The following is a 14,139-nucleotide window of genomic DNA, read 5'->3' on the forward strand; positions in this document are numbered from 1 at the left end:
ACACCATGGAAGGAAAATGGTATATGTCCATTTAATGAGATAGTATCACATGTTGAGCAGGAGGTGCCAGAGTATCTCTCCCTAGGGTAGAAAGCAGATGCCCTGTTTCTTTTAACTTGTTCTCCCTGCCATCCCTTGAACAGGGAGTAATACAGGAGCAGTGCAGCATGAGTGCAGTTACCAAGCCTCTGAATCCTCTGGGTAAATGACCAAGAACAAATTTTAGTAACTCAAGCAGAGAAGGCATAGCAATTTTCATTACTCATTGTGTTGTGAGATTTGCCCTGACTGGCACAGAAGCAGCAGAGGCAGCTGCTGTGATGCCAGAATTACTTTGTTTCAAAGATGAAAGTTGCTTGCAATGCAGTGAAAATTTGTAGAGAATTTAAATGTAATGAAATGGTAGGAACACTTAACTGAACGCACATTGCATAATAGTTAGGTCATCTGCTAAGTAGGTTTAATCTGAAGGGGACTTTTCAATACATACAGAGTTAAAAATGGAAATTTCCTTCTGTGAGTCCTGGTTCTGTCTTTTGTATTGCCTGGTACAGAACACTAAGATGCAATTGAGGACCTAATTAAGATGTAACTCCTAAAAAAGAAGAAAGAACTTAAAAAAAATCCATACAAGTTTTTGCCTGTAGCTAGCGCACTGTAACCAGCCCTCATCTCTGGGGGTTTGATTTGGTCAGCCCTATTCATGCAACAAAATACTTTCTACTCTTGAGTAGTCCAAGTGGTTTACAAAGTGGGCTACTCAGTGTTGCGTTAAGTTGCTTAATACAACAGTAAGAACAGGATCTAAACTCTCTCAGGTTCTGAGACCTTGCCTTAGTGTTTGTGCTTCAGGCCAAAAATGACTGTGGATATAAGGAGGGGTGAAAACGGAAATAATATGGGGTTTTTTCAAAATGAAGTTCACAAACAAAATTGAAGCAGCATAGGAGGAAGTCAATTTGGTTATAATTGCCTGTGTAGAATACAAGGGGATTGGAATAACTTGTATATGAGGGTAAACTGAGAGTGCTGATTTGGACAGTGGCTGGTTGGGAAGCTTCAGGAAGCTGGTTTATTAGCGCTGGTTGTAGAAACCATGTGGAAAGAATAAAGTGGACAAATGACTGGAAGGCAGCTGTTTTCAGAGGACTTGTTTTGGAATGAGAACAAATGGTCTTGAATCCCAGTGGATCAGTGTTCAGGCCACCAGGTTATATTCAAGCTGTGCTGTTAACAGATGTTTGCTAGAAATGGTTGCACAGGGAAGGGATGCCTTGTCCAGAGGCAGGAGAATTCAATCTGAGCAGTAAGTACCAGTAATAATGTTGTTAGCATTTAAGTTCTGAAAATTTGTGTGAAAATGTCTTAACACTGGGCAAGCTCCCCATGTGTGGCATACTCTTCAAATTCTCATCTAAGCTTTTGTTTGTTGTTAAATTAAGTAAAAGATGCAAATAGTTGAAACCTGATGTTTTGTATGTTACAGGTAGGTGTTGCCCATCAACACAACCTTGGCATTACTAGCACCATGCTCAAAACAAATGAGCTAATCCCAGTGGCACACATGGCAACCAAATCTTGAGACAGAAGACTGAGCTGTTTTTAAGTCTACTGTTAGAAGGAAATGGAGCTATATGGATATAAAAAAACAGCTAGTAAACTCACCTGTTGATAGTTAGTAATCTAATGTATATTTCAAATAGGAAGCAAGGGAATTAAATAGGAAAGTAAAGGACAGAACATGAAAACTGTCCAGGAACATAAAAATTAAGAATTTTTTTAACGCTTTTAAGAACAAAAGAGAAACTAAAAATAATTTTAGCTCAGTATGTGATACTAGCAGTTGAATTTTCAGTCATTTTCTGGTGGTTCTTACAGCAACGAAGATGAAAGGAGAATTGATCTATTTTTATATTATGATGTGATTTTCTTCACTAAGTTAGAAATAGAGGTAAACACTAGCTTAATAGACAACTTTTTTTTAATTGACAAAGCTGTTTTTCACATAGGAGTCCTGAGAGTTTTTTGATGAATTTGTGATAATTGATGCGGTAAGCTATTAAAAAAGGTCGATACCAGATTTTTATATTCCTTAATTTTCAAATAGTCAGTCAAGGCATTTGTAATCATTACATTGCTGATGTCATGTACTAGTATTTCATGAGTATTCACTAGTATTTCGAGTTTATATTCTAGAATGTCTCAAGTTTAAAATGTAAATCGTAGGACCCTCTGGTAGGATGACCAAGGGTGTTTAGCTCTGAAGGGGTCAGTAGCTTTCTGTGTGCTTTAACACTTTAGAGATAAGAGGGGAAAGTGCCCATCAGAAGTTACCAATGCTGAGTTACGTGAATTGAGTGGTAGCTTGAGTGCGGGCAGATTACATATTTAAAAGGTAGGTTGTAGAAAAAAGCTTTCCAGCATGAATGGCCTGTTAACTATGAAAAATTACTTGGGGTACTTGATGTGCCTATTTACCTGACCATAAACTTGGAAAACATAATTTGAGAGGCAAAAAAAAAAAAAAAATAGTACAGGTACTTGAAAGTTTTATGCAAGTGAGTAAAAAGGAATTAGAGTGTGACTGCTGCTGAACCACTGTATCCAAGCCTGGTGGTGTGTGTGATTCCAGAGTGAAGAAGTGCTAGAGGGGCAGTAGGAAAGCCCATGCCATTTCAGACCAGAGCCCATTTAGTGTAGCATATGTTCTCCCACAAAGGCCACACCTGGATGTCTGGGGAAGATGATGAGCACAGTGAATTTTGTAAAAGCATCCACATTACTGTCCTCTTCTGAGCTGCTTGTAGTTCATGCATTTACAGTGCTGTATCATATGCTTATCTTGCCTCTCCCTGGGCCTGTGCAGGTTTCTGCAGTATCTTTTGGTGAAGAGTGCACAGGTTTGCTACCATTTTCTTGAAGAGCAGTCTGGATTCTGCTGGCTTTGTTGAGTGGCCATGGGTTCTTGTATAAGAAACTGAGCAGTCAGTCCCTACTCATCTCCAAGACTCCTATCATTTTTCATGTCCATTTCTTTGCTGTTTTCTGGCTGGCTGGTTGGGTTTTTGCTTGGTCTTTTCTCTCTGTAAAATACCCCTTTTCCATAGTTTCCTTTCCAGGCTGAAGATCTTCAACATTCTTTACGTGTGAGCTGTTTTATGGCTTCTCTTGTCCTTGTTAGCCCTTCTCTGGACCTCCAGGACCCAGGATGCTGGAACAGGGTACATTTTTGCTCTTAATTCAGGTTCTCTGACTTGGTTTACTGTGAGTTCTGTTTACCACAGCTCAGGGAAGAAAGGAAGTGTTGGAGATGAGAGGGAGTTGTCTCTCCCGTGAAACAATTCTTCTTGAGGGAGAAAAAACTCAACAGCCTTATCCTAAATTAATTGTGTAATTGAAATATCACAGAAAAGAGCTTTGACAGGCTCAGCAGACCAGGACATGGAGAGAAACAAGTGGAAATTAGAAATCAGGGATACCTTTTTAACAGTGGTGTGAATTACTGAGGCAGAAAATTGAAAAGTGGTGTTTTTGTCATGAGGGAAAAATACCAAGATTTGCTATTTTACAAAGTTACATTCCACTATAGCAATCACTCAAACTAAGATTTAAGGCAGTGACATCTTGCGATCTATTCTGGAAAGGTCAGACTAGGGAATGACAGGCTGGTGTTTGGTTAGCTAAAACTGATCTCACTGCTGAAAGACCCAGGTGTGTTTCTGAGGGCTGTCTGTTTTCCCAAGGCCTGAATTTTCAAAAAGAGTGAGCACCTATGTGCTTAATTATATTTAAACTCAGATGCACTTAACATCTCTGAAAAGTCGTCCCAGAGGAAGAGAGGAAGGCTGGGGAGCAATTGCTCCCATAGTCCATGGTGAGACTGTGACAGGTGTGCGTGTGCAGGAGGTGAAAAGCATGTCAGGAGAATTAATAAAAAGAGATGTTGTATCTGCCGGGGATGATGAAGGGAAATCTGTCTTTGTGGTTAGCAAGTTCATCACTTCCAGAATCCACTGGCTCATCATGCCTGGGGTAGTCTAGTTTTCCTAGATTGTGCCAGCTGCCTGCTGAGTCTTGTGTTTTCTGAGCATGGGTGTGCTGTGAAGTTAGTCTTGAGTACCTGCAGGGCATGTGCAGCTCTTCAGAGACAGTCTTGGTGGTGTATCCTGTGCTGGGATAAAGAGTTGGTCTCTGACAGGTCCTTCTCTTCCATGTTTCAACTGGACAGATTGGATCCTTTGCCTCTTCCCCTACCCAGGCTTCCAGAACGTGTACCCCGAGTGCCTGCGGAGCAGCCCTCTGCAGCACCCACGTGTATCAGCTCTCTGTCCTTCCCAGTGACTCACCTTCGCTTGCTCTCTTGGGATTTCTGCCCTCAGGGAACAGGCAGAATATTCGCATTTTAGTTTTAGACATTCTTCTCTAAGATAGGAATATTCATAAGCCAAATATGAGAGGAGCACAATATAGTGCATTTGAAATCATGTTGCAGATCTTTTGGTCTCTAAGCAGAGGCAGCCGTTTTTAGGGTGTCTGAGTAACTCAGGCCTGGTTTCCTCAAGGCAGGCTTTTAATTTCTCTTCTTCACCAAGTTCCCATATTGTGCTTGAAAAACACTGTTGAAAGCTAATATAAATGTTTTGAAAAGTAGCACTCTTCACTTCCATTTAAATATTAATACAAAGTTAAGCCAGATCTTTTTGATTGTGTAACACCCTCGCTCCCAGCTTTCTCTACTGACATTTCCTAATATCTTCTCACTCCATTGTGACGTCTCTGTTGCAACTTGTTGGGTCACGCTTGGGATCAGCAGCATGTATAAACTGAGTTGCTCTTTTCTATGGCTTCTCAGGATCTCTGTGATGAAGTGATGACAAGTCAGCAGCACATCAGATGCTAATGTCATCTCCAGACATGAAAACAGGGCATGTGCCCTGTATCTTTAGAATCTTTGTGATTTTCATCTCTCTTTTCAACCTATGACCTTGAAAATACCAATCAGCAGACAGGACAGTGCAGTGGTTGGTTTAAGGAGACATTGTCCTGGTTGACTTGCATGGCATAGCCTTCCCAGGCAACCTGTGGTGTGTTCAAGCAGCAAAATAAATGAAGAAAACCAGCATGTATAGTGTTAACAGTTTTAGAAAATGTCCATATTTTCTCTTGTGATGCCTAAATATTCCTTCCCTCAGCCCTGCTTTGTTGACAGGCTGATTTTCCTCACTTTGTATTGTCCTTGAGTAGCTGGTATAGTGGATAGTCAGAAATTTTATGGTGATACTTTAGTGAAAGATGTAATTAGATTCTGACGTGTTCCTGACCAGGATTCACAAGTGATGCTGTCAGACCACAAAGGAGCTAATGCCACTTCTTGGGGATGGAGTAAATAAAGAGGAAATTTAAGTTTCTTTAAATATTGGCAGTTTTTCATGTAGAAGCTGCAGTATGTGAATATTGTGTGAATATCAGTAGTCAAATTTTTATTGAAGTGTGCCTAAAAATACCTAATAGCAGAAGGAGTTACTACCTTTTTTTATATCAATTCTTTGAACTGATTGTCATTTTTTGTCGCAGCTCTGTATTTTCTGGTGATCTCTTTATTCCTTTGAAATAATTACTTGGAACATAATTAGTGGACAATCAGGGTTTTTTTGAGAATGGAGAAAAGTTGTTCAAGGCATAGATATTTCAGAATCACGTGTCTGGATTTGTACTGATCAGGGAATTGCTATTTTCCTATGTCAGGAGAAGTCTCACTAATGAAGGAGCACAAGTGTGGTCGAGATGGATGACAGCTGCCCTTTTGTTTCAAGTGACTTCAGCAGTAGCGAAGGAAGAGGACAACTGATATGATTCAGTAGGGTAAAAATATGCAGAAGTGAAGGTGAGGGGGCTTGTCAGGAGATTCTGGGGGAAGTGGGAAGCAGAAAAGAAAAACAGATATCTGAGTTAGTGAGAAAGTGTAGGAATTTTTGTATTTCTCTTTTAATGTGATAGCAGTACACTATCCAAATCTGAGTACAGAGTGCTTCTGTCTAACTTGTTGGTTTTCTTCAGGGAGATAGGTCTGATCAGATGGCCAGAAAAACTTTTTATATGCCCCCTAACTGCTGCAGCTGGCTAAAGGAGAGAACGGGGCTGGGGTGTCTTTGTCAGAGGTTGCTGCAGCTGAAACATCAGAGTCGGTGGAAGGTGTCCCAAACCAGGAATCTGGCCCCTGTGGTGTTGGGATTCACCCACGCTTGACAGGTGCCGAAAGAAAGACTTTTTATTTAAAACTAGTCATTTTAATGTGAATGCTGTTCAGTTCATCACTTTGAGAGTCATGAGAAAAGCCTTTTTTAAAGTACCAGAAAGATGCTTTAAATCACAGTTCCATCATACTCTGCACAACTTTGCACATAGCAGAATTGCTGAAAGTTATTAAAATGTCAGGGGAGAAAGTAGAATGGAAAAAATTTTTCAGATAAACTGATTTATCTTCCCCCTCTATTGTCCCAAGTAGGTCTTTCATATCCTTGAGATCTCTGTGTTTAAAACCACTTAAGTAATACTTACAGTACTTCATCTCTCTCATTGTCATTGGTATCAGGCCTCATTCACTGATAAGGAAACTTACTCCAGGAAGTCTCGTTTGCTTAATTTCTTATCCATACCCTTATTAGGTTACTCTGAGGATTAATTGTTCTCCCCTGAATTTATTGTGTTTCAGATTCTTTTAAGCCACCTGTAGGTTTTCACTCCTTTGTCCTGGTGCTTGACTACACTATAGTAATATAATTTTATTGCTTCTAACAAATCTGTAATAGAGCTGTGGGACTGGAATGTCCTGAAACAGCAGTGATGTACTGAGCAGCACGGAAAAATGATTAATGTGTGATGGGGAATAATGACTAGTATCATACAGGTTTAAGGAAACTCTCTTTTCTGTCACCAGCACAGGTTATTGGTTTTTTCATAGCTTAAAATTTGTGTTTGGTTTTACTTCCTGCATCTCAAAAAAGATGTAGTAGGAGAAAAAAAGCTAACGAGGAGGCCAGGCTGTGTGATCAGAGAAACAGGAGAGTCCAAAGTATCACAGTATTAGTCAACTGGAAAAAGTGAAGTAACTAAGAAAAGATGCTTGAAATCTGTGACATCATGAATGATATGCAGAAAGTGAATAATGACCATTTGTTCACTCTTAAAATAGTATTAATTAGGATGTTCAGTGAAATTAATTATAAAGTGCAAGAAGGGAAGCACTACTTTATGAGCACATCATGTTAGTGTGGGGTTCATTGGCATAGAACTGGTGTGGAGCTCTTGAAAGAACAGAGCAGTTCAGTGAATGCTGTTACTCTGGGAAATCTGTGATTTCTAGAAGCCAAGGAGCTAATCAGGGGAAAGAGTTCCCTACTTACATGCGGCCTAAATCTTCGGTAAGACAGAAATAATTGAGTAAAATGGACTTTTGCACCAAGTATGCCATTGCCTCTATCCTCTCAGGCAACTGAGTTTGTTTGCCAGGGGTGGAAAATGGTCAGTCCTTTTTCCCCTTACTTCCTCATTCCTGCTGGCACTAGCAGACATGAGGCTGACTGGTGGCTCGGGAGCTGCCCAGAGGGCTCAGCTGTCCCTGCCAGCACTGCCACATCTGGCACTGATTTGGGCTGGGCAGGCTGGTCTGTAGCATCAGGGTGATGGTATCATCCTGCAGTGGTGATGGCCCATCCTCTGTGTGGGCAGCCCAGCAGACTCCTGATGCTCCTTGACCTATTCTATCTACTTACAGAGCTATTTACACAGTTTGCAGAGGTGTAATTCTCCTATCATGCGTCAAGGTCTTTTGGGTGATAAACTGATTGACCTCTTTATCACACTCCTTCAATAGTTGCTTTCCAAATCACTCTTAGGTAACTCTTTTTTTGTAAGGTTTCATGTAACGCTGCTAAACAAAACGTCAAGAGTGTGCTAGGAAACTAAGATACAAATATATCATTAAGGGCAGAAAAATTCCCATTCTAGACCTGTCTGTTTTCAGTAAGCCTGTTTTTTCTTTCCTGTTCTCACTTGGCATTCTTCTTCTCACTGCTTATTACTTTACTATTTTTACATACTTCTTAATTTACAAATTTCTCAAAACCACAGAGAGATTCAGTCCCCCCACTCTGCACTTCGCCTAAAAATGCAGTGTGACCAAATTTGCATTAGCATCTAGTCACTTCTCCTGGCTGTGCAATCCCATCTCCAGTGAACATGCAGTGCAGGAATATTTAGGAGGCAGAACCGTGAGTCATTTCACCACTAAGCAAATGTTCGCTTTCAAAAAGTAGCCAAAGGCAGTTGTTTAAAACCCGTGGAGCTCTTCATCTAGTTCTGACTGAAAGAAACTTGCTTCCTGAGGCTTTCATCATGCCTGCATGTGCTCTGGGTGCCTTTGTGGCTATACTAGAGCTACCTGCCTTCAGATCAGGTCAGAAAACGCTTGGCTTCCTGGAGGAGAAAGGAGAGAAGATAAGGGGAACTGGAGAGACAGTATGTTGTGTGTTGCTTTGCCAGGATCTGGTGAACACTTTACAGTAACTGCTGTAAACTCTTCATGCAGAGCAAGATTTGTGACCTTGGCCTCAACATGTGTGCAGTATGTGGGCTTACCAGTACTTGTCAGGTTTAATGGATTCATTGTAAGTTTTTCTTCTTAAGGTCTGAAATTTTGAATTTATGATTTTAAATCTTTATATGCACGGTTGATACCATAGACTAGTTAAGAATTCACATAATTCAAATAATTAGGATGTGGTTTTGAATTGCTCAAACCTATCTGGTAGTTGGGCATAATGTATGGACAGTGTTCTCAACCCTTTATTGATGGGATAGAAAAAAAAGGGGCCACTAGGGGGTAGAAGAAAAAAGTATCCAAACACAAAATGTCAGATTTTGTTTTCAGGAGACAAATAAATTCACAGACCGTGACTGCTTCGTTTAGCCTGTAGGTAAATAGATTATACAACACATATTCTTGCACATAGGTGTGAAAGAAGAGTGTCTAATTGTTCAACTTATTTAGAATTTATTAACATTTATGACAAAAAGGCATAGTGTTTTCTTTAATCTAAACTCAGGTTGTCTTTTGAACTTCTCTTTTTCTTGTCTTGCAGTTAGAGGTTTTCAACTAGGTATGCATATTTAGTTCACTCTTCTCTATTGTGCCACGCTTGCGTGCAGGACCCTGCTAAACAAACAGGTTCACAGTCCTGACAACCAAGAACTAGAGCATATTATATATCTCCTGTGAATACTGTATTTCAGGTTACAACATTTTCCTCAATAGTATTTTTTAATCTACAAACTTAGCAGGCAATGCAATTAGGAGGACCTGGAAAATACTGATATTTCACAGAGGGAGAGGGAGGTGTCCTACCTCCCAGGTAGGAAGCTGCAGGGGAGAAAGTTGTCTGTACTGCTCTGTTGTGGTCTTTTTGTGCCACAGTGGCCTAGTGGTTGCTGTTCTGGTCGGGTCTCCATTTTCAAACACAAGGCTTTGGAACAAAAGGTGTTTACTAAAAGCAAATACTAAAAGCCATTATATGCTTTTATTGCATATAATTATTTCTCCCATCTACACCCAGGCTTTAACTTTTTCCCATTCAGCAGGGAATCTCTTTCTCTCTCTACACCTCTCTGGCCTACTTTATTTTTATTCCCACCCATCCAAGGTCTTACTGGTGCATGTCTACTGGGAGATTTGTTGCTCTTAACTGTTTCCTATACCATGTGTACTGTTTCAGAGATAAGTAAGGGTAAAATGTCTGAAAACTTGTCTACTTTTTCCAGCTAGACCTAATAATTTACTAGAGGGGGAAGTCTACCTTTCTTTCTCCAGGAAAAGGTCACAAAAAGTTCAGGCAGTGTGCCTGCATGGGTGTGATATGCAGTTGTAATTATAGTTACGCTGGACTAATTGAAGTGGTATCTTCTGGTAGCACAAAACACTGTGAACTCAGTAGCTGGCAGGGTTTCTTCAGGCCAGATTATGCCATACTGGCAGTGGTATGTAGGTAATGGATAAAGAAAACATCCAGTATTTGTCAGGTTTTTTTGTCTGTCATGTCATTGTATTTCTGATGGTTTAATACTGTGCCCTGCTAATGCTGCCATTACCAATTTTTCCACACACTGCTTTCACTTTGGTCAGCAGAAGGTGGTGTGACAATGGTGAAAAATACAAATGGTCAGAAAAACACCGTAAAAAAGCTAATTTGAAAAGTCTCAGTGTGGGTATCCAGTCTCAGAGATAAGGTGTCTGAGATCAAGTGACACTGTGTTTTGAAATGCTATCAGGGAAAATCCAGCATCATCCTGATCTTCCCCTTCCTCCTGCTGTCCTTAATAATGCCATGTACGCTATGTGCATGTACTTAAACTGTCTGTGTTTGGTTTCTACACGCTTTCTGCGTCTGTTGTCTTATCTGTAGTGTCCTCAACCAATGCATTTCTATTACTTCATCCTTGGCAGGAGGTGGGTGGGATATGCCAGCAGGAATACCTGGATGCATGTCTGGGGCTCTTGTGAGTCTCTTCTGACTGAGGGAGCAGCACACTGAGGCAGCCCCACAGCATTCATCTTGCTGTGGACGTGGGCCAGCAGAAGGGTCAGGTGCAGCACCCCGGGCCCCTCCTTGTTTCTTGTGTACATTACAGTGTGGCAGGCGAGTCCTCGCCCTTCATTTTACTATCTGCCTTCTGCTCTCTGGAAATAGCAAAGGTTGCAGCAAAGCCTGAATGCAAGTCAGAAGCCCTGCGCTGCCATTCCCACTCCTTTCCTCCCTGATCTTCCAGAGCTGCTGGCTTGAACCACCAGAAGAGTCCTCCCAGGAGGACAGTGTGTCCCTGCTCCTGGTCCTGGCTGCTGGTTTTGCTGGGCCCAGCCTTGCCTTGTCTTCTTGCCTTTCCTGAATTCATCTGGGCTGCAGCATCCCGCTGGAGGCAGCGGGACGTTTCTGAGAGCTTGGGGGCAGTCGGGCAGGGAGAGCCATGAATTGCCTCCTGGCACCCCATCCCCACTCCTGGAGCTGGGGCTGCATGCTGCCCTCGCCCTCCCCAGGTATGTGGGTCTGGCTCTGGGTTTGGAGGGGAGCCCCGTGGGGCTGGGGCTGGGGCTGGCTGGGCAGCTCCATCCTCTCTGAGCCTTGGCTTTGCTCACCCACTGCTGTCATAAGAATTGGAAATCTCTACCCTGCTCTGGTGGAGAGCTCTGGTGCTGCAGCTCGCCAGTGCCTTTTGGGTCCTGCCTGCAAGGGTTTCTGCAGCTGCAGTGAGCTCTGTGTATTGCAGCTGATAGAAAAAGTCTTCTGCACAAAGTTTCTGTTTTCTCATGCTTGACTGTATTCGTGCATGCTTTGCAGGACTCCTGGCACACTTTTACCTTCAGAGATTAAAGTAGTGTTTAAATATAATGTACTTGTGGTGAAGTGGTGATTAATCAATATTTGTTGTGGTTGTACCAGGGCAGTAGATGTGTGTGTATTCACCTGATGGTACAAAGTACTTGTATCCAGCAGCTGAATTGTGTAGGAATCACAGAAGAAGGAGCCATGGCAGCAGTTGTGTTTTGCGATTGTATATATACACTACTCTTGCAGAGTTCCTGAACTATTACTAAACCTGCTGTACTTGATGAAGTTTTCTTGCTTTGCAGTTCAATCTTAAGGCTTAATAGGCATTTTAATGTGTTCTCCTGTTCTTCTTTACAGCTGCAATTTGTGCATACTGTAGATCTCTTTCAAAACATGCTGAAAGGTGAACATCTTGACAATCAATTACTTGAATTTTTTTTTACTCTCTAGATGACAATCAAAACAAAAGCAATGAAAAGAAAGAGAAGAAAATGGTTTCTCAGAAGCCTCATGGTACCATAGAATATACAGTAAGTACTGGTGTGTGGTGTGTTCATGCCTGCTTTTTGAAAGTGGAGTTGTTGAGGTTGAAAGGGAGGCAGTGGCACAAAACTGTAAGCACTAATTCTTCCTCAGTTTGCACCTATCTCAATAGGGATTGCCCCTGTTAATACCATTCAAATATCACTGTGTGAGGAGAGCTAGGGTCACATCCTGAATCTTTGTTTCAACCCAGGATCTCTGCTTCTTGCAGCTGCAGTTCTGTTTTTACCTCTGCATTATGGCTCTCTAGTAGAGCAATGGTTTTGTTATTCTGAAAAATACTCCCATTCTGCTTAAGTCATCAAGCAGTAGACCTGTGTTTGATGAGATCTGTTTCTCTAAGCTGGAGCAGGGCAGCAGTGTGCTACCTCTGCCCAAAACATCTGTGTGAGCCCTTAGGCTAGGTGCATTCCACTTTACCCTACAGAGCCTCTGTGCAAGGTGGTGTCCCAGCTGGGAACTGCACAAATGCCTGACATGCTGTGGCTGCTGAAGGTGTAGTGAACTTTGCCCTCAGTGTATGACCTTCTCCTCCTTGCCAGACCAGTTCTAAATACAGTTGTGCTGCCCTAAAGTTTTAAGAGAAAAGGAGAGAAACATCTCTTACACCTCTACATTTTATCTCCTGTATAGTGTGAAAGAATATTTCTGTCCTTTTTCTGATACTGGTTTATCACCAAAGCTATTAAATAGATGGGATGTTGAGGTCATCAAGTCTGTCCTTGCAAACAGTCTGTGAAATGGGTTCAGTTCATGTGTGGTGTTGTGTTCGGTATGGTATCTTAGTCTTCAACTCTTTCTTCAGGCTGGAAATCAGGACACCATAAACAGCATAGCATTAAAGTTCAACGTCACCCCAAACAAGCTTGTGGAGCTCAATAAGCTTTTCACACAAACAATTGTGCCAGGCCAGGTAAATCTTTTATTTATGTTTCAGGTATTGAAAAAAACCCAAATGATTATTTGCTATGTGTTTAGAAGTTTTTTACTACTTAATATGTATCTTTTAGGTACTTGGATATGAGGATAATGGACAGTAATTTCCCTCAAAGTGAAACTTAGTAGATTATTATTTGGAATTGGTGTGAGGGGGAAGCTTTGTAATTGCCATATCTGACTTGTTATTTATGTACTGTCACTAAAGCTTAAAAATGACTCTGAAGCTCAAGAAGATGATACAGCCGTTGCAAAGGAGTTAGATTACTGGGAAGTCTGGATAAATGCAATTTATAATGCATTAAAGAATTAAAGTTAGAGACAGAAATTGAAATGCCTTTGTGCCATTATGTTGGGTATGAGTCAGTCTCCTATAAGACGAGAAATAAATGGAGAGAGACATTTTAGGAGAGTCCAGGACTGGAAATGGATATGTACACCTGGTTCATAAAGAGCAGATCTCTACTTTTGCTTCACAACCACGAGGAGGTTGAAGTGTCTTGATTTGCAGATAGGGAAACTGAGGCACACAGAGATGGTGTGATTTGCCTGAGAATACCGAGCAGACAAAAGCTGGAATAAGGAAATGAGTTTCATATTTCTGAATATTTTTAAGGTGTATATTGCAGATGCAAGTGATCAGTATTGTGTTGTCTTTCTAGTAGAACATAGTTAATGTTTAAAATGTTTAAAAGCTTTTAAAGCTTTTGCCTCACTGTTTTGAAATACTTGTTTGTATTTAGATTCTCTTTGTGCCAGACACAAGTGCTGGGAGGCTGTCTTCTAGTCCTGGTGCTCCTGTTTCTCCTTCATCATCAGATGCTGAATATGATAAGCTCCCTGTAAGTCAAGCATGGTTCTTTGGACTTAAACTCTCAAGATATTTTCTGAGTCTGAAGCTGAGAATCAAGGCTGTGTAAATAGCATTTTTTTGAGTTTACAGTCCTTGTGTAGTGTCTTGTGTTAAATTAGTTTGCTGTACTACAAAATTTACTATTGTCTTAAAAATACTCCAAATTAAGGGAATTCTGAGTGTGGAAACCCATTACAAGTTCAGTTGGGCCCTAAGTCTGTCAGAACTACTGAAAATAGTGTAGTGCATAATCTTTAAAGAATAGAAAGCTAAATATGAGAAATTACCTTGTGTTTCCTGCTGGAGATTTTTATGCTGCTCTACAGTGCAGAGCCTTGATCCTGCACTGGCATTCTTGAACAGGGAGGCTGTTAGTTTAGTCTGAGCAGTCAGTGTCTTTCTAGTTAAACAACTTGTGGTACTCATATA

General features: G+C 41.1%; 1 protein-coding gene across 8 annotated transcripts in view; it reads left to right on the forward strand.

Annotated features, from left to right (window-relative positions):
- The window catches only part of NCOA7 (nuclear receptor coactivator 7), an 83,253-nt gene that overhangs the window by 47,425 nt on the left and 21,689 nt on the right, over positions 1–14,139 (forward strand). For all 8 annotated transcript variants that reach the window (XM_066315335.1, XM_066315338.1, XM_066315336.1 and 5 more), the window contains exons 4-6: positions 11,829–11,908; positions 12,727–12,834; positions 13,601–13,699. In XM_066315335.1, the coding sequence (XP_066171432.1) occupies positions 11,829–11,908; positions 12,727–12,834; positions 13,601–13,699 (287 nt within the window). The remainder of the gene's footprint in view (positions 1–11,828; positions 11,909–12,726; positions 12,835–13,600; positions 13,700–14,139) is intronic.

The sequence above is a fragment of the Sylvia atricapilla genome, chromosome 3 (assembly GCF_009819655.1).
Source record: "Sylvia atricapilla isolate bSylAtr1 chromosome 3, bSylAtr1.pri, whole genome shotgun sequence".
Classification (NCBI taxonomy): Eukaryota; Metazoa; Chordata; class Aves; order Passeriformes; family Sylviidae; genus Sylvia; species Sylvia atricapilla.